The following is a 25,028-nucleotide window of genomic DNA, read 5'->3' on the forward strand; positions in this document are numbered from 1 at the left end:
AAGGCGGTTGGTTCCTACAATTCCAGCAGCGCTCTCATCCTCTGTACAAGTCACGTTCAGCAGGGAGGGTGGCAGGCATGCATGGCTTCTGCTCAAAATGGAGATGTGTCCTAACTGCCACGCTCATCTTCTGTGTTAGTTTGGTATTTACCTGTTTGTTGTGTTTTTTGGAGATGTAACTGTGGATACGGTAGAGACAGGCTGAGGAACCCGAGTGGCTGAGGCTGGCTGAGGGTCAGTGTGGGCTCGGTGGTGCCATTCCGAGCATCAGCAGAGATGTATCCCAAATTTCTTTCTTTGATCTTGAAGGAACACACCACGTCTCACGGAACAAAGTCCACTCTAAATCATGATATAATCCATGAAAGAACTTGCCTGGTAGGAGGGCAGTGCTCGCTCTCTGCCTTTGATCTTGCCAGATGCATTTGTACTGTGAGGTTTTAGACTTCTTTTCCTGACTCCTAATTCAACTTGCTGTATAAAATAAACACTTATTTCTGGTGTTTCTCAGCCTGGCAACTGTCAGCAGATGTTTATACTGTTGAATTACTTTGTTTTCTTGTGTTTCTGCTACGTCTGTGTCAACTTTTGGATCAGTTCAGAATACAGGAACAAGTAGTACAAGGGGAGGAATGCAGTAGCATTTCTGCATCCTGTTATATTTCATATTGCACTAAATGTGTTTATTGACATCAAATTCTTTGCAAAAGTATAACTGGGAAACACTGATCTGTTGTCAGCAGGCTGGTGAGTGCACAGGGCAGAACTGTCAGGTTGTTTTCTACGTTAAGTCAAACCAAAAGCTTTACAGGGCACCTGAGAGGTTCTGCAGCAGCTCCTGGAGCAGGGAAGGAATTCTCACAAAGCTACGTGCTTGGCTCACTTTTGTTTTGTTGGGTTTTTTTCCATCTGCTGACAGCAGGGTTTCATGTGAGACGTAAGTGGCTCCATCTTCCTCATAGAAAACACTTGCAGAGCTCATTTATGTCTCTTTCCAGCAGGTGGAGCATCAGTTCGTCCACTGAGAGCAGTCACAGGAGGGAAAAATGCAGCTCAGTTTATAGCACCAGCAGCTGTGCACCTGGCTTCTTTGTGAGGCTGGGACAGGAGTAGTGCCTCATTCCCAAGAGACCTTTGTAGCCACGGAATTCTTTGCATCTTGATGGTCTCATTCAAACCTGGTCTGTCTTAATGGCTGCTTCTCCATGTTGAGATGAACATAAAGACAAAAGACGGAGTATTGAGGGAAGGCCAAAACCTTTTCATTTCAGCTGTTAGGATTGGAAATATTTTAGGGTTTGATATTCTGAAAAACTCCAGCTGTTAACGACGAGTTTTCCATGAAATTTAATTAAAACTGGTTCACATTTTTGTGAATATGAAAGTAAAGGTTTTTTAAGTGAGCATTCTTGAGTGCATTTGTCAGCTGGAAGCTTTCCTGCATGTTTTGTTGTCACTGAGGACTGTGTTCCTCTGTCTGTCTCTGGCTCCTGGGATATCTCATTTACTGAAGGCTTTGGAAATAAAAGTTTTCAGAGGAAGGGAAGGAACACTATAATGAAAGCTGCTCCTACAGGTGAGCACAGATGTCTGTTCCAGTGGAAATGGGGATTTGGTCTACATGAATATCACCTGCATTGTAGCAGAGGGCGTGCTGCACAAACATTGCTGCTTCTCTGAGAGGCAGTCAGTGGAACATCCATTGCTGAGGGCTCTCAGAGCCTGACTGCCTGAGCAGAGCTTGTTAGACGTGCACTGGATTCAGTCCAAGCAAGTCTCCGTATGTGGCTTTTTTATGCTTACATTGAGCAGTAGTGGCTTTCTTTTGATGGATGACCTGGTATTAATCAGAGAGCCAGGACTGCTGTAAGCTAGAATCTTGTATCCAAAAGATGCTGAATATAAATTCATGTCTGTAGCTTTTATTTTTATAGCGTTGTATTCCTTCAGAGTTAACTTGAAATTATGCAACCACGTTCTTTCCAGGACCTATTTATAGCTATGGAGATACAGGGAAAGCTGTTAGAGAGGCACTGCCAGCCTCTTCACTGTGAAAATTGCCCTATTTTATCTCTTTATTCTCTTATCATCAGTCTCTGTTATCTGCTGCCTTGGCCTATCCAAAACACTTATCAGAACTCTAACTGCAACGTCGTGAATTAAAAAGGATGTTCTGCCAATGTAAGGGAAGTGGAAATTAATGACCACTAATATATTCTTTGTCAGATTTATCATTTGGAAATATCAGTAAAGTGGATGAGAGTGCTGATTTTTTGTTTCTCTTTTAAGGTAATCTGTGAAACATTAACTAAGCAAACTGCTAGGAGAAGATATTGAAACATTTCAAATGGCATAAAATATTTGAGATATCTTATCCTTTGAAACAGTCTTTAATTCATTGTTAACTATTATGAAACTGTGTTCGGTAAGAGCATTTTCTGTAGCATAGTAATTCTTCCAGAACTTTTATCTGAAGCAACAAAGCCTGTTCTCCTCATACCGCTTCTGTAATCCTTTCCAAGATTACAGCAGGGAAAGCTATTTGTGTAATTTATGGGCAGTATTCTAATATCCGCTCTGCTATTTCTACTTAAAGATGCTGCTGCTTCTTCTCTCTTCCCTCCCCACTTGGTCAGCTAACTCTGTATGTGGTGAGTAGCTATCTCCCTCGTTAAGGTGGGAGCCATCACTGGAATGGCCCTTTTGCCATGTGACCTAATGAAGTTAAGGTAATTTCTGGAAGCTATCATGGGAGAATGAAAATAACAAGGAACGCATCCTCCTTTGTTTCTTTACAAGTGATGAAGTTTGTAAAGGAATCTCCAGGCAACCTCTGTGCGTTTGATGATGGTAAGAGCAAAGATCAAAAGAAGAAATCAGGTTCTCTTGAAGATGCCTTTCACTTTTCAGCAGTTCAGCAGCATCAGATGCTCAACATTCATCTGATGCCATGTCCTGCAGGAGTTGGGAGCTGCGGTGAAACTTCTGCGCTTCTTTTGTGCTGGAGGATTTGTGGAACTGATCCGTAACATATGTTTGCAGAGTCTTAAAAGAAATGAAAGCAAGAAATTCGTAGAGCAGTCAAAATGAGATGCAACCCACAAGAAGCATTGTGAAAGCTGAAAAGCTGTGCTCTGTTGTTTTCTGGAAGGTGAGAATTTGAGAGCTGTGAGATGTATTTTCCTAGCAGGATCTGATGCCGGATTCTACATTAAAATTTTTTCTTTTTCTCTCCTCTGAAATGAGAAGCCTTATTTCATGTTTCAACATTTCTTTAGCTGCAGTTTGTGTATTCCTTCCTGTAGCATGGTGTGTGCATGTCCAGTAAGTGCTGTGGGCAGCTGGGAGCTGCCAGATGCCATCACGTGGCAGGGTAACTCTTCTCGTTGGCATGTTGGTGTTAGCTTTGCCTTTGTGTAACTTTGAGGAAGCAGGAGAAAAGAACCAACCATTACTGTGCAGATCCACGTCCGATGGACCCAGTTCCATCCTGCCCTGATGTGACATCCCGTGCTTTAACTGTGGGTTGCTCCAGAATTCCTCCTAACAGCGATCATTTAAGGCAGTCACATGAAATTCGGAGAGGTGTTTTAGGGAGAGGTACCATCCTGTCTAAAAGCAGTCAGTGTAGTTGGGAAACACAGATAAGCTTTGGTATACAGCTGTCTCATCAGATCAGGGAAAGCAATAGGGACCTTCAAACTAAGCGTGAGTTTGAGCTCAGTTCAGCTTTTTGTACTTGGTGGTCACTGCAGGTAAGGCGTGTGTGCGCAGTAGTTTTGGAGCATGTGAATACAGGATCTTTTCAAGTTTGAAATTAGATTCAGCTTGGTTTCCGGGAGGCTTGGCAAAGAGCTTGGTTTTTAATGAAAAGTGCACATGTGAAAACTGCCTCTATGGAAATGATTAGATGAACTTTATGGGCCCGTATTCTATAATTCTGTTAGCAGAATATCTCTGCTGGCAAAAGTGTCTTTGCTTCTCATTGGCAAGTTACTGGAATAAAAACAAACGTTTTTCAAAAATTGGTTTTCTTTTTCTGGATCCTTTACAAAGGATCAGATAAAGGGCCTGCAGGAAAGCTGGAGAGGGAGTTTGGCTGCGGTGTGTGGTGATAGAACAGGGGGTGATGGGTTTAAACAAAAAGGGGAGGTGTAGGTGAGATGTGAGGAAGAAGTTTACTCAGAGGATGTAAACCCCAGATTTGGCTGTTTCTTCTTTCTTCATCCTTACTTCTGTGAAAGACAACTGTGTATAACAAATACGTGATGCTTATTTACAAATACTTTTGGTTTTGCATCACTTGACGAGGTGTTGGTTGTAATTTGCAGAGCAGTTCCCTGTATGGCTCGTTCACAAGTTAATCACACTGCAGTTATGTAAAAGTTTTTCTATTAGTGGAGTGAAATTTTATGTTATGATGTTAGTTAAAAATACAGAAACCACCATTTTTTTTTTAATTAAGCCTTTTACTGCTAATGTCATTTAGTTAGCATTATAAAAGGATGCACAGGTACCCGAGGAGGCTGCAGGAATGGTGGCTGTGCTTATTTCTTGTTTTCCTCCTCAAGGCGTTGTTCAGCATTCAGTAGTGCTTCGCTCCATGTTGTCACAGGTCACTTGTGTCAGGTATATGTTTAGACCAAAGGAAGCTTAAAAACTTGGTGCAAGGAGGAAAGCATGCAGTTAACGTGGAGATGGGATCCAGCCAGTAGGTGCTGTCTGGGATTTAGTCCCAAGTGATTAATATTTTCTGAAATACAGTGATGGGAAGGTCTGTGGGAAGTGAGTCACAGCTAGCAAAGGTTTTTGTCTCCCATGTAAATTTTCCTAAAATCCATATAATGCTTTCAGTGTCAATGGAAAAGTAGCAGGCTTAGTGTAGCATAAATATGGGCGTTATGAATGAAAAATGATGGCTAAAACTCATCAGCAAACTAATCTTTGGAATGAATTTTTCTGTGTTGTGTATGTTCTCTGACATCGGGCAGCAGAGCATGAAAAATAAATCTGCTGTTTCAAATCTATTTGACAGTGATTCGAATTTTTCACCAGGAGAAGGAGAAATAGAAATCTGTAAAAGGGATAAATAACTGAAACACGTTTATATTTTGCTGCCCTCCTTTTCAAAGAGCATGGCTGTGCAAAAACATCGTGAATCAAAAGGCCAGCGCATTTGCTTTGGAATCAGTAGGTCTGTACCCTATCTGTAGTTTTCTTGTAGAAGGCTGTGATTTAGTGGTAGTCAGATAAATAAACTGTCCAAGTGTCTGTAGGGAAAGAACATCGAGAGACAAAGAGTCTGGCAGGTTTCTGTAATGTGCAGATGGCAGTTTCCTGACAAAGCATGTCGAGAGACCGAGCTGCAGGATAAGCAAAGGGCAGAAAGCAACTACTGAGGTCAGACTGAGCAGGGAATGGGAATGTGGTCCTGGGGAAGGAGCAGTGAGAAAGTAATGTCGTGTGTAAAGTGATGGAAAGGTGAATTGATGCAGCTCGGGAAAAAATACTGCAAGAAACAAACAAAGCAAAGCAGTTTGTAGCTATTGGGAGGAAAAATGGACAAAAAGACAGCATTTTCTTAAATAATACAAGGAAGGCTAAGGGAACTGGTGTGATGTTCAACAGGGAGACGCATTAATAGATGACATCAAGAATACTTTGTGTCTTCTCCCTCATCTGTAAGGTGATATGTGGCTTAAAACTAAGGCTGTTAATGAGTTGGAATACTTACATAAGTGTTTCAGATTGTATGGAACTGATGAAATTGATTGCTGAGAATACAGTGAGGATGTGTTGGAGCAATGTTGTCTCACTGGTTCTTTGAGTGTTTGAGAGCTACAGAATAGAAAAATGAAATAAACAATTTTTAAAAGCACAAAAGGAGGAATTGTAGATATGTCGGTGCAGTCCTCTAGGACAGAACTAGAAAAAAATAACCAAAACAGCTATTTCAATACATGTAGAACATCACAGAGAAACAAGAGTAGAGCCAGCATGGGTTTATTGTGAGCAAATCATGTCAGAGGAGAGCAGTTCCCTGTATCAGAGCCGAGCAACAGGCGTTGCAAAACAGGAGGGAATAATGTCATAAAGTCTGTGTCTGGCTTTTGACAGTGCCTCAGAAGGCTTTGGCATGATGGATGTGTGCTGTTGTAAATAAGTGGGAAGTATAGGATTAAATTACTGTAAGATCGGTGATCGCTGCTCAGAAGGATGCAGACACAGAGTAGCTATCAGCCCTGAACTGACACAATTAAGTTTTGAGATAGCAGATTTGTCCTCTCTGCTATTTGCATCAGTCATTTGGCTATGAACAACAGCCTTCATTAAGTTTTTGAATGATGCCAAACTGGAGAAGAATGTGAGACAACCGGAAGACAGAACAGCGGTGACCAAATTGTGCAATCAAATAAGAAGCAAAGAAAAGGGGAAGGTTCTTTATTTTCATGGGAACAGCTGGGTACAGAAATATGATTACGTGAGAAATGTGCTGCAGAAATAGATCTGGAGTTGGTCACAGGAGGTGAACCTGACGAAGAGCCACAGAGTGAAGGGAAGATGCAGCGTGCTGAGGTCTGGCTTCCAGGAGGCACGTGTGCTCATCCCTGAGGAGAGGGACATCAAGTCCAGGCTGGGATGCTGTGCAGCCGGAGGTGAACCCACTGGATAAAGAGCAGAGGAATGCACTAGGAGTGAGAACAGCTCAAGAACAAGATTTGCAAGCAGTGAGGCAACTGGGACGGCTAAGTCTAGAGGAAGCAGTGGAGTTAAGAATGCAGGAATTCCTAACTGACTGCTGCAAGGACAAAAATGGTATGTTGTGTGGCTGTGGTGCATCAGGTGAGAAATAACGAGCTTAGATTTCAGCGAGGAAGATAAGGGGTACGCATTAGGAAAAACTTACCAGTGCAAAAGCTATCTCAGAAAGTGAGATGGAATAGCTGAGGATCTGCAGTCTGATGTTAATGGGCTTCCTTGGTAGGTTGAAGAGACATCATTTGGTGTCTGTGGGAATCGTTGCTTAGCTCAGTTGGGAGGTCATAACCTCTCACATCTTCATTTTTTGCCTTTGGGTGCCCATGACGACTCCTGGGGCTACAGGTGCCCTGTGGATGTGTTGGGAGTTGGGACACACTGGAGTGTCCTTGGGTTCTGCGTGGCCTTACTGCTCCCTGCCCCATGAATTGGTACCATTGATAAGCACTGCCTCCATCACTTGAAGGAGATTTTAGGAAAAGATTCACTACATTTTTGAGGAAAATTACAAGGACTACGAGAATGTGCCTCATGTTCTCTTCAGATTTAATATATTTTAACTAAGGAAAATTTCTACCAAGTGTAGCCGCTGCTATTAAGAGAATATAACCATTCACCACAATATATTGACCTTTAAGGTGGTTGCAAGATGGACTCTCAGGCTCCTCTTCCCATTCCGTTTGAGAGCGTTCTCTGAGTGAGGCAAAGAGGAGATTTCATTTGTGTTCATCAGTTGTTTTTAAAATGAAGTCGAGCCCATCCAGCATTCAGACAGCGCTGCACAGAAGCAGGGAGCAAATGTCTTCATGGGGAGCCTGGCTATTTTCAGGAGTGCTTCAGCAGAGCAGCTCTGGAGCCAGGAATAGCAGCAGCGATTGTGCTGTGGTAGTGAAGTGGCAGCAATTCAGAGCACAGAGCCAAACCATTAAAGAGCCATCGGTTGTGTGCGACCCAGCGCGAACCGAGAGGCCTTCTGACAAACACCTGACAGGAATGGGAGCAGCAGATTTACAGTGTGCTGTGCAATTAGTATGGATTTGGGACAGAGCGGAGGAAGAGAAGGGAAACGGGGAGGGAGACTAATGGTGAAGTGCGCTGGAACGCTGTGTGTAAATGAGCTGTGTGGATTTTTGTGTAGAAGATCTCCACGCTGCTCTTATATAACGTGTGATGTTATGTTGGCTTGCCCTCCCTTTTATGTGCTGCGTTCATACGGGCAAAGACAAGCAGGGCGGCTGCTGCCGTTCCCCTCCTGCAGCCGAGCTGCATTGTCTGGGCAGCGTACAAACAGCCGGGGCTGTGATTAATATGCTCTGCTGTTTGCTGCCTGCTTCGCTGCGAGATAGAGGCAGGGAAGTAATTAAGAGCCTGGCGGCGGGCCAATACACATATGGGACTTGTTCTGAGCGGGAGGAGGAATGGAGGAGGAGGAGGAGGAGGAAGGCGGGAGGCAGCCTTGGCACTGCACGCCCGCGCTTTTGGCTGACTTTCAAAAAACCAGAAGAAAAGCGGCCGGAGCGCTAATTGTAGCCGGGTCCTGAAGTGAAAATGTTTTGTGACAGTTGCAAGAATTTAAAGAGGAAGGAAGATCGGTTTAGTGTCAGCTGCAATTAGATAATCAAAGCTCAGCAGCACCGTTCGGTTGGGGCCGGGCCCAACCTGCAGGCAGGCCCAGCGCAGCGCGGCTCGGCGCGACTCCTGGCAGCGCTACAGGATGAGGCTCAGGCTGCACACAGCCGACATATTGCAGCGCAGGACGTAGATGCAGGAGCAGCTCTGCACACAATGTAGCGACTCCTAGGATGGTTGGGCGGCTCCTTGCTTCAGGTATTTCGTTACCCGTCAGCCCTTCTTAGAGCCAAAGGGGGAGAGGAAAACAAAACAACAACAACAAAAAAAAACGGAACCCTAACCCTGAGAAAACAGCATCTGCTGCTGTTAAATCAATTTATTACATAACGTTTCAGGGAGAGAGCAGCAGCGCGGCGTGCTCAGCTCTTGGCTGCGTTTCAGGTTTGATAAAATGGCGTCTCCGCAGCGAGCCGTGCGCCGGGCAGAGCTCCGAGCTGAGCTGCGTGCTGTGCCATCCTGCACAGCCATGCTGAGAAGCACAGCGCTGTGTGTTTCGTGCTTGTTGTCGTGAACGTGTTTGAAAGGTTCTGGCATCAGAGGAAATGAGCGACGCGTTCGCGTCGTAGTGCAGAGAATTGGAACGTGCTAACGGGCTTTCCCACTTGTGTGCTTAGCTGCGCTTCGTTTTAAAGTAAAGCTGTTGTGTTTGGTGCTTCCATCTTTTGTCTGCCTTAGCACATGATGTATGCGTCCCAGGAGTTCAGCTTGCTGGCGTGTAGGGGACGGCAAGGAGCATCAGGTAGAGGACAGCTTCCAGATCTGTGCTCAGCCCCGGGCAGGGAATGGCAGGGCTGGACGTGGCAGGTAACCCAGAGCCTGTGAGCCCAGGGCTGCTGTGCTGACTAACATGCATTGAAAAATACAGCCAGGAATAAGAAGAGGGGAATCTGTTTTGTTTGTTCTGCTTTAAATCAAATCTATACTTATTAATAAGATTTTCATTAAAAATTTATCCGAGGCGGTGCCGTTTTGCACCTCCCTCTTACTTCGGTTCGTAAATCAGCTGAATGTTAAATTATAGTTGAGGGTGTGTAATTGTGCTGTGTGTTGTTCAAAGTAATTACTGCGATAGAAGTTACAAAGATAGAGCTAAAAACAGCAACAAAACAACAGCGAGGAATACGATTGCAAACAGTGCTTTCAGATAAAAGTGTTTGCATTTCTGCAGGCCGTGCACTTTGCTGTTAGAGAAATGCATGCAACAGCTCCTCGCCTTTTGCTCTGCTTGTACTTTACATTTGCAGACTATGTAAGCAGTTACCTGATCTTGCAGTTATTTGTTTATGTTAACATAAGGAGAAACATTTTCTAAACTGCAACGTGAGAACCCAGCCGGCTGCAATGCTTAATAGCATTGCCCCATTACATGGCTAAAACAAAACTCAATCACCTGCTGCTTACCGGTAGCCCTGGTCAGAACTGTGCAATTTTCTGGTAGCCAGCATGCCAGGAGTTTGACTCAATTTGTTGTGAGTTTTGGTTGTGTTTTGCATATTTTGTTGTTGTTTTGGTTTTTAATTAACAAGAAGTGCCGTTAATCTCAGCGTTATGTTAATTTTCTTTCCTGATTACTGGAGGTTTTGTTAGCCAGGAGAGCTGTATTTCACAAAAGACATGTAGTGAAGATTTCCAGGCACAAAATATTGGTGGTAACAGCAGTTGGACCTGGCGGTGCAGCAGCAGCAGTCTGACATGAGATGTGTGCTTCTCATCTCTTACTGCTCTGCTCGGAACGGCAGCTCCCAGGAAGGATGCTGATGCTCCTGGCAGGCTGGGTGCTTTACTTCAGAGCTTTGCAGGAGTAAAGAGGAACTGCTTTTTAAGTACTGACATTTTATTGGTTTTCCCATTCCAGCCTTAACAGCTTATAAAATAAAGCCGTGGCAGTTTTTGTGGAGACGTGGTTTCCTAGAGAGTCAGAGGAGATTTTTGTGTTCAAAGGAAACCCCGAACAAACAACAAAAAAATTACCCCAAGATTTAATTGTATAAAAATATTTTCCTTTCATTATTTCTCCTGTTGGTGTAAAATCCTTGTGGGCTAAGTGTAACTTTGCTGCTCTCCGGTTATTTGCTTTGTAGGATTGAACTGCTTTTAGGTTAGAGAAAATGGAAAAACGTCCTTTGGATGTTTGCTTCTGGAGGCATTGTATAAAAACACTTTTTTGGGAGCTTGTTTTGTGCTGGAAGTGCGTTATCTTTGTTTAGCAGCAAAGTAACAGCTCTCACAACTTGCTGTTTATTTTGTGGATTTTTAATCTGTCCCTTTCTTACTGTTTTTATAGCAGCACTCGGTGTTAAAAGCAATTGCTGCAGTACCTTTTGGGACGCTGTGAAGCTGCTGTCTCTGGAAAATGTTGCCTGTCTGGGGCTGGAAGAAAGCTGTAACTTCCAAGCAGCTCCTCCAGCTCTTTTTTTTAAGGCAGGTCATCAGGTCCCTGCTAGCTGCCCTCGTGTTGTAACAGATGTGAAAGCAGAGGTTCAGACCCCAGAAGCTAAAGGAAAGCAGGCAGAGTTTGTTGCTCATAGCTTTTGGGAGCAACTTCTGTCTGGAATCTGCAAGGAACCATCCCTGAGTACATTTTTCTTTCGTTGTTTTGTTGTTGTTTTTAATTTGATAACCCTGCTGCACCACATGTCGCACTGGGAAGGGCTGGATTTAGATTTGACCACTTTGTTTTTTGAGCGTGTTCCTTGTGAGAGCTGCCAGTCTGAATCCTGCCGAAACCAGAGCAGGGAGCGAGCAGCACAGCTTAGTGTTAGAGCTGCTGTTAGTGGGAGCACTGTATGTTGTGTACTGGAATTAGCACAATCCTTATCAAAGGAACCTCTTTCAGATTAGTCAGTGATTGTTGTTGTTGAGGCCATAATCTGAATCTTGGCAACCGTGCTTTTGGAAGGGAGCAAATACTGATTTGCAAGCCCTCTGAAAGTGGAATGTTTCTGAGCTGCATGCATGCTGCTTTCTGGAGCCAAACGTGTGATGCTGCCCAGCAGTGTGCTCAGCCCAGCTGCAATACCTGACCGTTCTAGGATGGTCAGCTCTTACTCTGTATAATTCTTCCCCTTCCTGCTTTGGTTCGTCTGTTTCTCTGGCTGCTCTTCCAAATCCCACTACTCGTGCAATGAACCGTTTCGCTCCCTACGGAGGAATCTTTGGAAGTTGTTTTCTTGTTCTTCCTGCCATCCGTGTGCACAGTGAGCCCTGGGCAGGGTGCTGTGCCCTTTCCCTCAGCCTGCCCTGCACAGCACCGCTCTGCTACTGTGCTCGCAGGTGAAGCTTCAGGTTCAGCTTTTGTGAGACCTTTTTATTGAAAGTGTATTTCTAGCCGCTTTTAAATCTTCCTGACGTGTCAGAAACATACTGCTGAAGCTCACCACCCACTGTGCTGAAAAAAAATCACACACAACTCCTCTTATCTGATTCCTTGGTTACCTCAACTTCTTATCTGCTGGCCTTGGCTGCTGCAGCTTTTTTCCTTTGTTTGTTTCTGCTCTGCTCCGAATGCTGCGTGGCTCAAATTTCTGACCCCGTCAACCCAGTTTGGGTCATTTTGCAAGCTTCCTTTCACTTTCCCTGCCTTATCTGGGATTCTGGGCTCTGTTTAACACCTTCGTAGATTATCAGGTAAATTTTCTGCCTTCTTCCTCAGCTCTGTAAGCGGTTGGTTTTGTGCAGATATAACGTGATGCTTTCCTTCTTACATGTAGGGGCAATAATCTGGGTTATCTGACCAGCTGCTTCATATTCTCTTGTCAGTTTGTCCTGTAAATGCCCATTGTTTGGGTCTTTCTGTGAACACCAGCATGTCCTGGCATTGTGAGCAGAGGGGAATGAGCTAAAACTGTGTTCCCATCCCTCCTTTAAAGTGTCTTCAGTTGATTTTGAGATGAGATGCAGTCTGTCCTGGGTTAGTGTGTTCGTTCTGTATCCCGATAACCTGCATGAGGCAGCTTAATAATCACAGCTCTTGTTTGCAGAGCCACAGGTGAAATGTGTGAATAATGAGACTTTGTTCAGGAGAGCTTTTTCTATTCTTGGAATAATTTTTTCACAGTGTTGGAGTACCTTTAATTGGAAGCAGTTGGAGGAGCTAATCACACCAAAATATTTGTGATTCAAATCAATGTATATTAGTCATCCACTGTTAAACAGCTTATTTGGGAGGTTTGTTGTATACATCTTACCCTCAGAGCAGTCTTGCACTTCTTATTCAAATCTAATGTGGATTAATTAGTTGTAAAAATCAAAGTCATGTTAGTGCAGATTTACGACAAGTAAAAATAATTGGCATCCAAAATGTGTAAAGCATAGCTGCAGTTTTCCCCTTTTTTCAGGTCAGCAGTTGGAAGAAGTGTTGTGCAGGTGGCCTCCGCCGTGTATCCGCAGGATGGGACTGAATTACTTGCCATGAGGTTCCCATTAAAAGAAACCAAAGATCTTTTATAGAGTGCGATTGGGATGGAAAGTAAAAGCAAAAACTTGACTAAGCTGGAGTCCTTAGTGTGCAAATGGTAGTGTCTTTCAGTATCATTTTGCACTCTAGCAAGCAATTAGAGGTTTGAGAGCTTCTTTAGAAATTGTTTGATTAGCATCTTTGTTTGAGGATAGGTACGTGGTATATATTATATGAGGTATGTGCCCTGAAGACTGCCTTCTGAATATCTGTGCAATATAGCATTAGTTTCATTGGGTGGGGGGTGGACTTTGGACGTACTTTGGATGATATGTGCAGCTAAAAAGCACATTTAAATCCCTTGTAAATCCTTTAAGAGCTGATTTTCTTGACCAAACTGTTATTATGAAATGCCTATGTGTTCTCTGCTATAATTTAAAAGTTACAGTAGGAGTGTTTGAATGCATAATTGACGCTTTATAGTGAAGATGGCTGTCAGTGTTTGTTCCTTTATTTACAGGAAGGACTGAGAATGTAAATGAAGTGTGAATGGAGTGTGTGGATGGTGTTGTGGCTGCAATGTGTGTAATGGCAGGAGGAACGTTTTACATTTTTCTACTGGGTGCTCTTTGAGAACTGAGTCAAATAATCAATTTCACAGATCATCTTCTGTGTTTTTCACAAATTTGCTTCTTAGATTTTTTCATGGAGGTCATTGTATTTGCTCTCTATTTATGGTGTGTATTATTATTTTAATTAGTATACCACTGCACGTAAAATGTTTTTGTGTCTCTCTTGTAGAATGGAATTATTCCATTTTAATTGAGAATTTTGTCAGATTAAAAAAAAAGCAACAAAACAAGCAGCAACAATATAAAAAATCGAAATACAAACTTGGTGTTTTGTTGTACTGAAGAAAACTGCAGTGTCATGTTAGAAAACATACTTCAAATTTTAAGACACTTCACATCTCAGTGCAGAGCACAGCGTTACAGCTAGTGATGTAAACCAATACTTAACTGTGTTTTTGTGGTGCTTGAACCGTGCACTCATTTTCAACCGTTTTGGATCCTTTCAGATCTCAGTCACAGTGGATTGGGAGACCATTATGAAAATTCCCACTGGGGACAGCAGCCCACTTTCAGGAGTGAAGGCAACTGCAGCTGGGATAAAGTGATAATAGACAGGACTGACAAGGAAGCGTGGCCTTCCATCACAGGAGCTGAGACTGAATCTGCCTCAGAATGTACTACAGACACTGACTCTGCCTCCAACTGTGGCTCAGAGAACAGTAGCATGGCTACAGGGAGTGCCCAAGGCAACTTCACTGGACATACAAAGAAAACTAATGGCAATAATGGCGCCAACGGAGCACTCGTCCAAAGCACTTCTAACCAGAGTGCCCTTGGAGCTGGTGGAGCCAACGGTAACGGCAGCTCGGCCAGAGTGTGGGGCATGGCTGCAGGCTCTGGCTCTGGCCTAGCTCACTGCTCTGCTAGCGGTGGGGATGGCAAGATGGACAACATGATTGGAGATGGTAGAAGTCAAAACTGCTGGGGTGCTTCCAACTCAAATGCTGGCATTAATCTTAACCTTAACCCTAATGCCAATCCAGCTGCCTGGCCTGTACTTGGACATGAGGGAACTGTGGGAGCAGGCAACCCTTCCAGTATTTGCAGTCCGGTCAGTGCCATAGGTCAGAACATGGGCAACCAGAATGGGAACCCAACAGGCACCTTAGGTGCTTGGGGAAACTTGCTGCCGCAAGAGAGCACAGAACCACAAACGTCCACTTCTCAGAATGTGTCTTTCAGCGTACAACCTCAGAACCTTAACACTGATGGACCAAATAACACTAACCCCATGAACTCTTCACCAAACCCTATCAATGCAATGCAGACAAATGGACTGCCGAACTGGGGGATGGCTGTTGGTATGGGGGCCATCATCCCGCCCCACCTGCAAGGCCTTCCTGGTGCTAATGGAACATCAGTTTCTCAAGTCAGTGGGGGCAGTGGTGAAGGAATGGGCAGTTCAGTTTGGGGGATGTCCCCGGGTAATCCTGCCACAGGAAACAGCAATTCTGGGTTCAGTCAGGGGAATGGAGACACTGTGAACTCAGCATTAAGTGCTAAACAAAATGGATCCAGCAGTGCTGTGCAAAAGGAAGGAAATGGAGCGAGTGCTTGGGATTCAGGGCCTCCGTCTGGTCCTGGGGTACTGGCGTGGGGCAGGGGCAGTGGCAACAGCGGTGTTGGTAGTGTGCATTCTGGAGCTTGGGGCCACCCCAACCGTAACGCCAGTAACGGTGTCAATGGTGAGTGGGTGAAGCCCCCAAACCAGCATTCCAATAGCGACATCAATGGGAAAGGATCAACGGGGTGGGATAGCTCTAGTGTTACCAGTCCGAATCCTGCCATGCAGCAGGGCAACGAACAAATAAACTCTTGGGCCAAAGCTGCAGCGTCTGGCACCACAGCTAGCGAAGGAAGCAATGACAGCGGTGGAAGTCAAAATGAAGGCAGTACTGGGAGGGAGGGGGCTGCAGAGGGCAGGAGGAGAGACAAAGGGATGATAGACCAAGGGCAAGTTCAGTTGCCAAGAAATGACCTTGACCCCAGGGTCCTGTCCAATACAGGGTGGGGACAGACCCCTGTAAAGCAAAACACTGCCTGGGAATTTGAAGAGTCCCCGAGGTCTGAACGAAAGAATGACAATGGAACGGAGGCCTGGGGTTGTGCAGCTACTCAATCTTCAAACTCAGGGGGGAAGAACGATGGGTCCATCATGAACAGTACAAATACCTCTTCAGTATCTGGGTGGGTCAACTCTCCACCTGCAGCTGTTCCAACAAATACAGGTTGGGGAGAGAATAACAACAAAGCACCAAATGGCCCAGGGGGGTGGGGAGAGTCAGCAAGCTCTACTACTGTTAATAATGCTGCTGCTGCCAAAAGCGGCCACACTTGGAGTGGGACCGCAAATCAGGAGGACAAATCACCTACCTGGGGTGAACCTCAGAAACCCAAATCTCAAAACTGGGGAGACGGACAGAAATCAAATCCAAGCTGGACTTCAGGAGGTGGAGATTGGACAGATTCATCGTCTGTTCCTGGACACTTGGGTGATGGGAAGAAGAATGGATCTGGGTGGGATTCTGACAATAGGTCGGGGTCTGGATGGAATGATTCCACGAGGTCTGGGACCAGTGGGTGGGGAAATGGCACAAACAGCAAGGCTAATACAGGTACAAGTTGGGGGGAATCTTTAAAGCCAGGCCCCCAACAAAATTGGGCTAATAAACCCCAGGACAACAGTGTGAGTAACTGGGGTGGAGCTGCTTCTGTAAAACAGACGGGGTCGGGGTGGGTTGGTGGGCCAGTGCCAGCCAAACAAAAAGAGAACTGTGAGGCAACTGGCTGGGAAGAGCCATCTCCACCGTCCATTCGCCGCAAGATGGAGATTGATGATGGTACCTCAGCTTGGGGCGACCCAAATTACAACAACAACAAGACTGTAAACATGTGGGATAGAAATAATCCTATCATTCAGAGCAGTACCGCAACCAATACCACCACCACTAGCACCATTATCAACACAAACATGGTTGAACCTCAGCCATCGCACCAGTCAAGTGCCCAGCCGAACCGGTCCCCGCTGCTTGGTCCAGGTATGACTACTTTTGTAAGCTCCGTTATCCCAGTGCCAGTATTACTGAGTGCTGTATGGCCTGCTCGCTGTGTAACTGAGTGGTAAAGACAGGAGTGCTCCGTTTATGTCATAGCATAAATGTTTGTGTTTACTCTGAAACAGCGGTGTTAACTGCTGGCCTTGAGTACAGAACCCATAGAACTTGGCAGACACATTTCCACAGTCCAAACTCCTTATTTCCAGTTCTTTCTAGACACAGGCACGGTATTTTCTGTTTCTGCCAATTTCTGCTGCCTGCCCTCATCTTTTTGGCAATGCTGCTCCGATGAATCTGAGACTAATTGCAGCATGTCCTGGTGAGCCATTTCCTGAACTGTGTGTCTGGGTGAACCTCTTGGCTTTACCTTTTTGCTATAGAGATTTTTTTTGGAAGTAGCACCAGAGAGAAGGCTGGCTGGCTGTGCAGTGAAAGTCAGAAAAGCTCTAGCCAGTATCAGGCCATTAAAGCTCTGGGTCCTCGGCATGTTGGTCCATATTCTCATTGTAAAGTCTTTCACCATTCATTAGCACCTTCTGCTCTTGGAGAGCTGGATGTCTTTTTGCTAACCTCTCTTCTGTTATTTGTCTTCTGTTACTATTACTCAGTCTTTATTCTTGTTTAGACACTGAGCATCTGTTTCTTTTCTACAAACCCTATCTCTTGGCAGCAGATGTTTTTCTGGCTGTTGCATGAATCCAGACTGGTGCTGTTTCTTCTGTTTGCTGTCATTTGTGGAGAAATGGTTCTCTTCCATCCTTCAGGTCTCAAGCATGGACTGTAGCCTGGGCTTTCATGAGGTTCTTGTAAAGCTGGATTGGTTAAAGATGTTAATATTCAGGGTGGTGAAAAAAAGCCATTCCACTTCAGTTCTGTTCCAGATACGAGGTTTTAAGCGCTGTTTGTCTGAGAAGAGCATGGGATTTTTTCAAATGAAAAAGAAGGTGCTGTTGTAGATGAGCAGCAAAGAATAAAAATAGGGGGGAGGTACAGAGAAAAAATTGTTTGGAGGAGAGGTATTTAAATAAATGTCACTGGAAGTCCTGCTTTGTGTCTCAACCACAGACATCTCAAATCCAATCTTGCAGAGCTCTTTAAAATTTCTCATTTGATTTTGTGTCCAAGTTTTTGTTTTGTCTTGGCCATGCCTAAATATTGGCTTTCTAACTGTGCTTTTCTCCAAGTGAGATTTGTTCTCCTCCTTTTATTGCCATCATTTCTTTTTTTCTTTGATGTTGTGAAATAATTCAAACTTAATGTAATGTCTGTATAAAAATAGTCTCACGTTCCTTACTCTGGTCAAATACTTTAACAGTTGAGGATGTCTGTTTTTGTTGCTCCAGAAAGAGGAATCTTCTAAGAGGTTTGTACATGGCCACGCTCCATTTATCATTTACCTTAAACTTATTTCATCTGTATTGAGGCCTTCAGCCACGAAACCGAGATCTTACATTTCTGGATTATAGCAAAGGTTCTTTCCTTAGCGTGGGTTGGTTGGTTGGTTTGTTCTCCCCCCATAAGCTGATTTTTGGATGATTCCATGTGTTTCTAAAACTGTTGGTGTGCAGCAGTGCCTCTCCAGAGGTGGTAGCAAAGGAAGGGTTTCTTGGAAGCAGTGTGTTTGTGCAGTCAGAAATGCATATTAATTTGAAGCCACCCACTCAGGATGCCACATGACTCAGTTAAAATGACCGTATTTTGCATCTTGCAAAGATTTTCATTAGAAATAAGATATTCTAAGATATTAAACCGGAACAACTTTCAGAATGTAATCAAGCAAGGTAGAATCCAAGAAAAAAGGATTAAAAAAAAAAAAGAAATTAATGAGTGATTGTCCTTCCTCACAGACAGCAGTGAGATGCAGGCTGCTGTCATACTGTGTAATGTTATTTTTTTTAACCCCAATTTCCTTTCCCATTGATGGGGAATTTACCTTTCTAACCTGTACAGCAGGGGAAACAAGTCCTGTAGCCAGGACGCTTCTGTGAACCAAAGGCACGTTTATCCAACAGTGGTTCTGTTCCATGTACATTATTTCTGTGCAAAACTTGATTGTATAATTGAAGGCTGTGCCTTAGGGCATAGGTAAGTGCTCATCTGAGATCTTCCAGCATTTGAACTGAGTAGTTAAGACTGGAATTTGGTCTTCTACATGGATCGTGATGTGCTTTGCCAATAATGGTTATCATTTATTTCAGGGAATGGCTCAGGGAATAAAGAATCCCCGTTCTGTTCCTATCTCAGTAGGGAAACCCATTGTTTAGCTGTAGGATGGCACAGTCACACACTGACAACCAAGAGGTAGCTCTTAGTTTTGCTGTACAGAACTAATTAATGGTTCACAAAGGAATAGCAGTTCCTTTTGAAATAGAAGTTTATGCTGTGTTAGCTCAGAAATGCAGGCCAAGTTACAGCCTTGTTATTCGAGTTGTCACCCATCCTCAGAAATTCTCAGCATTCTTTGCGGAGCTTAAAAGCTGTTGATGGGAAGCAGATGTTGGTACGCACTTCATGAAGTGCATCGTGCTCTGAGAAGTTTCTTCTCGTGTTGTAAATAAATGCACACAAAAACCAGGATGGATCATGTGATAAATGTACTCCTTTCTGGTTGTAGGAGCTCCATCCCAAGCCAGCAGTGGGTTATTTAGAAAGACAAAGTGACAAAACAGGGATGAGTGAGAAAGGGATTTTTGGATCCCAAACAGCAGGAGATCTTTCCTGCAAATGCTGGGAAGGGTTGGATGCTCTCCTTTGAAAAAATCTAAACAAAGTCTGAATTCTTCTGCTGCTTCTGCAATCTCCTGCTGTTCTGCTGGGAGCAGCTCCAGTGCCACTTGCAGTCTGTGATTTCCGTGGAGCAAAAGATGGGAGCAGTGCATCATCCTTTGAACTTCCATCAGAGTGGATTGGAAACCGGAGGAGCAGCTCTGAGCTCCTTTAGGGCGCTCATTTAGAACCTAAAATCCTAAAATTTAGAACCTAAAATGTTGTGGGTACTCAGGTCTCTGACAGTTCTGTTCTGGGAGATGGCCAGGTTACTGAGAAACCTGTTCTCTGCTTTCATGCAGCCATGACCTTGCTGAGAGCCAAGTGAGAGCTTCCCCAGTGCCGAGCCATGCAAGAAGGCATTGAGCCCCACTGCATGAAGCTTGCAGGAGATGGGACCTGAGGTTAAAGGGTGCAGGAACCTTCCCGTGGGTGCATACACGAGTACACACTGCTGCACCTTGTTTATTCGCTGCATGAGCAGACTAATGATACGCTATCTTTTTTTCTCCTAAATCTCTTCCATCTCCATCTGCATAAGGCTCTCATACTTCAGTTTGCCTGCACTGTAGTCATACGCTCTGCTATATATCACAGACCAAACGACTTCAAGGAGAACAGTTTCTATCATCTAAATGGCCATAGGGTTATTTTGAGGGAAAACAACTGCATCCTGCCATAACTCAGTTAACATTTCACTTTCCCTTGAGGATTTCCTGTTGGCTGAGGCCCAATGTTAATTATGTTTTTATTTCTATAAAACAAAACTCTGCCAATGTGGCCGTATTCATTACTCACTGTGATCTCTTTGTTTCTTGCAATTCTAACAGTTGAAAAACTGCAGCATTAATGCTTCACTTTCTTGCCAAGGAGCCCTTTAGCAGAGCTTACGCTGTTGCAAAACAGCATTCATGCAGGGACATTTGTTTGTAGTTTTGTTTTAAAAGCGTGGGGCTTTTTCTTAGGAAAGCCTACATGTGTGTTGTTTTCAGAGAGGAAAATAGTAAGAATTTTTGAAAGTGGAAGACTAGCTCAGATTTGAGACAGTTAGGAAGGTGTTTTGCTTCCCTAGGGCTGTGTAAGGGAGCTTAGAAGTAGCTCTGCGTGTTGCTTCAGCCCTCTGCAATAACATTTGGGATCTGCTGCACTGGGACTGCAGGCTCTTCAAACTGATGTCTGTTTCAGATACGACTCATACTAGATGTTGTAAAAATCCAGGAAAAACCTAATTTACAACTGACTTCTGGAGGCTGCAAAGCAAGTATCTTCTTTCCACTTCACTTCAGGATTTAGCATCTGCTTGAATGTGTAGCCTTACCTTCCTTGTTAAGTTTGTAAAGCAGAGCCATACAAAGGTAACACAGACAGTGATGTGAGCAGAGGGGTCCTTACCTCAGAGGGGAGGACAGAGCTAGCATTGGCACGTCTTTGCAGCACTCAGCACCCTTCAGCTTGTATTTGTTTCGTTCCTGCACTGAACTTGATTTGGTGAGACAGTATGAAAACTTCCATTTAATACATTTTGTTTGGTGTTGGGTGCTTTCAAGCATTATCTTTCAATGAAGCCTAGCTCCCTCGTTGTTTGTAATCCCGTATGGCTTCTCAGTGCATTTAAAGAACTTAACTTGGACATTGCATGTCCATGGTCTTCATTCGAAATTCAGTGTTGATTAAAGAGCAGCAGGACCGATTCTTTGGAATTTACAGTCTACAGCTTATTACACTTTGTCTTTCTCATACATGGGTTTTGGTTTAAGGCTGATTTCGTGAGCTGAATTGTTTCCTTCTTAACTAGTCCTGTTTCCATTTTGTGAGCCAGAAGCTACAGATGGGCAGGGCCTTCATTCATTGGAATAAAACACACGCACTTAAATAACATTCAGCTCCAAAAACACTTTTCTCAAGTGCTGCTGTTCAACAAAACTACTGAACTCCTGTGTGCAACAAAAGAAAGGTTAAAAAAACAAACAACACAAAACGTTGGGACAAAAAAAACCTTTTTGTAAGACGTAAGGGACGCATTAAATTCCAGTTCCAATTCTGTTGCATTGCTCTGTGTTACTCTGTAGGTTGCAGAAGCAGTTCCTGGCACACACAGCTCCGGCACTGAGCTCGGTGGCACACGGATTTAAGCGCATTACGTTCAAGCCAGACTGAGGCAGCTTCTTTATAGTAGCTTGTGTTGTGTAGTAGCTTCTTTACAGTAGCTTTTATGAGTTAAAGTAATACTCTGCAGGAAAGCAGGGGCTGCTACCTGCCAGTCCTCATTCTAATTGCAGTCTAGTCTAGTTCTGCTGTAAAAAAAAAAATAAAATAAATTGATTATTGCACAGAGCCTCAGAGAAGGAACAAGCAGTTAACACAGCCACGAGCTGTAATAAGAGCTTTAGGGAATGTTATCTACATATGTAATCTGTGTTGAAAGTGTTAGCAAGCAAATAATATCTTGCATACAAGGTGTGAGAAAAGAGAAGGACTTCCGAGACTAAACCAAGGAGATTTTTGAATCTATTTTATAATAGAATCATAGAATGGCCTGGGTTGCAAAAGACCACAACGCTCATCCAGTTCCAACCCCCTGCTATGTGCAGGGTCACCAACCAGCAGCCCAGGCTGCCCAGAGCCACATCCAGCCTGGCCTTGGATACCTGCAGGGATGGGGCATCCACAGCCTCCTTGGGCAACCTGTTCCAGTGCCTCACCACCCTCTGGGTGAAGAACTTCCTCCTAATATCCAACCTAAACCTCCCCTGTCTCAGTTTAAAACCATTCCCCTTGTCCTATCACTACCCACCCGTGTAAACAGCCGTTCCCCCTCCTGTTTGTTCAAGTATTAGAAGGCCACAAAGAGGTCTCCCTGGAGCCTTCTCTTTTCCAAGCTAAACAATCCCAGTTCCCTCAGCCTTTCTTCATAGGAGAGTTACTAATTATAGTTAGAATAACGAGCTGTAGTTACTCTATTACTGTTTCATGCTCTTTCCAGTTAAAGGCTGGAATAAAATGTCCCACTTTGAAAAGAAACCTTTCATCACTCTTCCTCCTTGCCTCGCTCCAGCAGGCTGGGGAGAAATGCCTAACGTCCACACGAAGAGCGAAGCTTCTTGGGGAGAGCCATCATCCCCTTCTGCTGCAGTCGATAACGGCACGTCGGCGTGGGGGAAACCCCCCAGCAGTGGGACAGGGTGGGGAGAGAGCCCTGCTGAGCCAGCGGGGACCTACGGCAGAACAGCCGCTCCAGCTGCTGCCCCAGCACTGTGCAAACCAGGTACGTGGGTGGGCATCACGGGGTGGGGATAAAAGAAGGCAAAGGTGTTTGCTGCTGCCAGCACTGCAGGCAGGGCTTCTCATTCTCCTGTGTGTTTAATTCAGAATTGCTTAATTTCATTTTCAGAGCTCCTTTAGGTCTCTCGAAACTTCTGTGATTCCAGATACCAGATTCATTTAAAAGCATGAATTTAACAAACTTGTCCAGTAAATTTAAGCGTGTTCCTTAAGGGTATTTGTTGCGTTCTTTAAGGACAGTACAGCGTAAATAACACAGGCATGGGAAAAAAAGGAAACTGCGGGACTGTGTGACCAACGCCTGAAAGAAACCTGTATTAGGATGAGAAGAAACTGGGCTCAGTCGAGATAGGATCAACTTTGGGAGGAGAAGAAGCACATGAAAGTGGCTGGTCGTAATGTCACTCATCTGTTATACTGAAAGAGTGGATATCTGCTTCAGCTGTTACAGCACCATGAGCTGCTTTCTGGTTCTTGTTTTCTAACAAAAGTTATTTGATAAAAATCTTAAGTCTCCAACGGCCCTGAAGGCTGCAGGTCTGGTTTTAAACTAACACTCAGGCTGTGGTAATCTTTAAGTGTTATTGTGCTAAATGCTGCAGTGAGAGATAGTTTAAAAGTCCCAGAAAACCTGAAAAGAACGAGAGGTCTTAGAATGAATGATCCCTGCTTTAAGCAGACTAAACAATAAAACAGATAGAGCTGACACAGCCTCGTCACTTACTGTACAGTGTTCCTTGCAGCCTGCTTGCTCCTTTCAGACCTCATTCTTCTGAGGTGTGAATGAATTTCTGGCCATGAGTAACCTTGCAATTTGGTTTTGTCCAGTGGAAGAATGTGGTGGCTGAAATTGTGAGATTCATGGAAAGCAGAATTGTACACAAGTGTGTGGTCATACTTCTGGTTCCTTGTTCCTAGAAGACGGGAAGGGTCACAGATCTCTCTTGTTTAGGAGAAAGGAAGATTTGCCACTGCTGGACTTTTTCCTTCTGTAGCTCTATTTAGAGCACTTCTCTTTTTTGTTGTCTTCAAAGGAGGAGTCCTTATCGTTTAATGCCAGTTAAGCTATTTGATGAACCTCTATACCTCTCGAAAACACTTAAACGTTAGCATGTAGGCTATGGTATAAAAGTCTATTTCTGTAAAATTTGCATAAAATTAGGTCTGATTTTTTTCTCCCTCTTTCCCTTCAGCTTCAAAATCTATGCAAGAAGGCTGGGGCAGTGGTGGGGATGAAGTGAATCTCAGTACTAGTCAGTGGGAAGATGAAGAAGGAGATATGTGGAATAATACTGCTTCACAAGAAAGCAGCTCCTCCTGTAATTCCTGGGGGAATGCCCCAAAGAAAGGACTTCAAAAGGTGAGAAAAAATAAAGATGGTCTCTGGGAATGAGTAGAAGTACAGTGCAGCATTTCTGGAATCTGTTGCTAGAGATTTTCTCTTGCATTACATCTGGCAATAGATGTATCCCTGGCACCAGAACACCAACACAGCTCATTGCTTCCATACTGGAGTACAGCTGACCTTGTTTCCAGGGCAAGTCTGAAGAAATGATGATGTGTCAATGGGAAAACTGTTAGAAGCCTTCAGACACTGTGTAGTGCTAGAAAACAAACAGTAGTTCGTGATGGAGTAGTCCAGCAAAAAATACCTATTTTCTGTTTGGAGAAACAAGTAGATAATTTTAAGGTTTGTATAGATATGAGAAGGAAGCAGTTTTGTAGTGATGCCATGCTTAAGCAAGATCATACCCAGTAATGTAACAGACATCTTCTGTTGCATGTACCTCATTTCAGGACAAAGGAAGCCTGGAACTTAAAGAAATTGGGAATGCATTTAATCAGTCCACTTACTACTCCGTTACCCAACACAGGCTGTGATCAGCATAATGATTCAATCAAGCTTGTCAGATTTTTTTTATTTCATTGTGGTTCTCTGCCAAAATTACCATGAAATACTTAAACTCAAAGGTGGCTTTAATTCAGTGGTCATGAAATCAAATAGGAAGTGGTACATGGAATACCTGTTGAACAGAGATGGAGTTTGATGGTGATTGTAGAGTTTGGATAATTTGTAGTGGAAGGGAAAAAAGTTGCAATGATCGTAGGGCTCTGAATACTTTTTAAATTAGTGTACTGATATATCTTGCAATAGTATCTACTATTAACAAGAAAAACTGCTTGTGTACTTGATTTACATCTCACTACTACGGGTGTGGGAAGCCAACCGTTAATGGAATCTCCTGCTTGTTTACCAAGGGCATGAAGACATCTAGCAAGCAAGATGAGGCCTGGATCATGAACCGCCTGATAAAACAGCTCACAGATATGGGCTTCCCTGTGAGTAGTGCTCATAGCTCAGCATACCTGGGGCTAAGCTGTTGTTAGAATTGTAGAATCATAGAATGGCCTTGTTTGAAAAGGACCACAATGATCATCTACTTTCAACCCTCTGCTGTGTGCAGGGTCACCAACCAGCAGACCAGGCTGCCCAGAGCCACATCC

At 44.0% G+C, this 25,028-nt stretch overlaps 1 protein-coding gene across 8 annotated transcripts in view; it reads left to right on the forward strand.

Annotated features, from left to right (window-relative positions):
- TNRC6C (trinucleotide repeat containing adaptor 6C) overlaps positions 1 to 25,028 on the forward strand; it is an 88,315-nt gene that overhangs the window by 38,548 nt on the left and 24,739 nt on the right. For 6 of the 8 annotated variants that reach the window (XM_085240497.1, XM_085240500.1, XM_085240501.1 and 3 more), the window contains exons 5-8: positions 13,866 to 16,457; positions 22,297 to 22,506; positions 23,717 to 23,883; positions 24,783 to 24,863. In XM_085240497.1, coding sequence (XP_085096623.1) covers positions 13,866 to 16,457; positions 22,297 to 22,506; positions 23,717 to 23,883; positions 24,783 to 24,863 — 3,050 coding nt within the window. Of the gene's footprint in view, positions 1 to 8,344; positions 8,587 to 13,865; positions 16,458 to 22,296; positions 22,507 to 23,716; positions 23,884 to 24,782; positions 24,864 to 25,028 lie in introns of those variants that run through there. The other 2 variants (XM_019621649.3, XM_085240498.1) reach the window with 2 other exon arrangements.

The sequence above is a fragment of the Meleagris gallopavo genome, chromosome 20 (assembly GCF_905368555.1).
Source record: "Meleagris gallopavo chromosome 20, MGAL_WU_HG_1.1, whole genome shotgun sequence".
NCBI classification, from domain to species: Eukaryota; Metazoa; Chordata; class Aves; order Galliformes; family Phasianidae; genus Meleagris; species Meleagris gallopavo.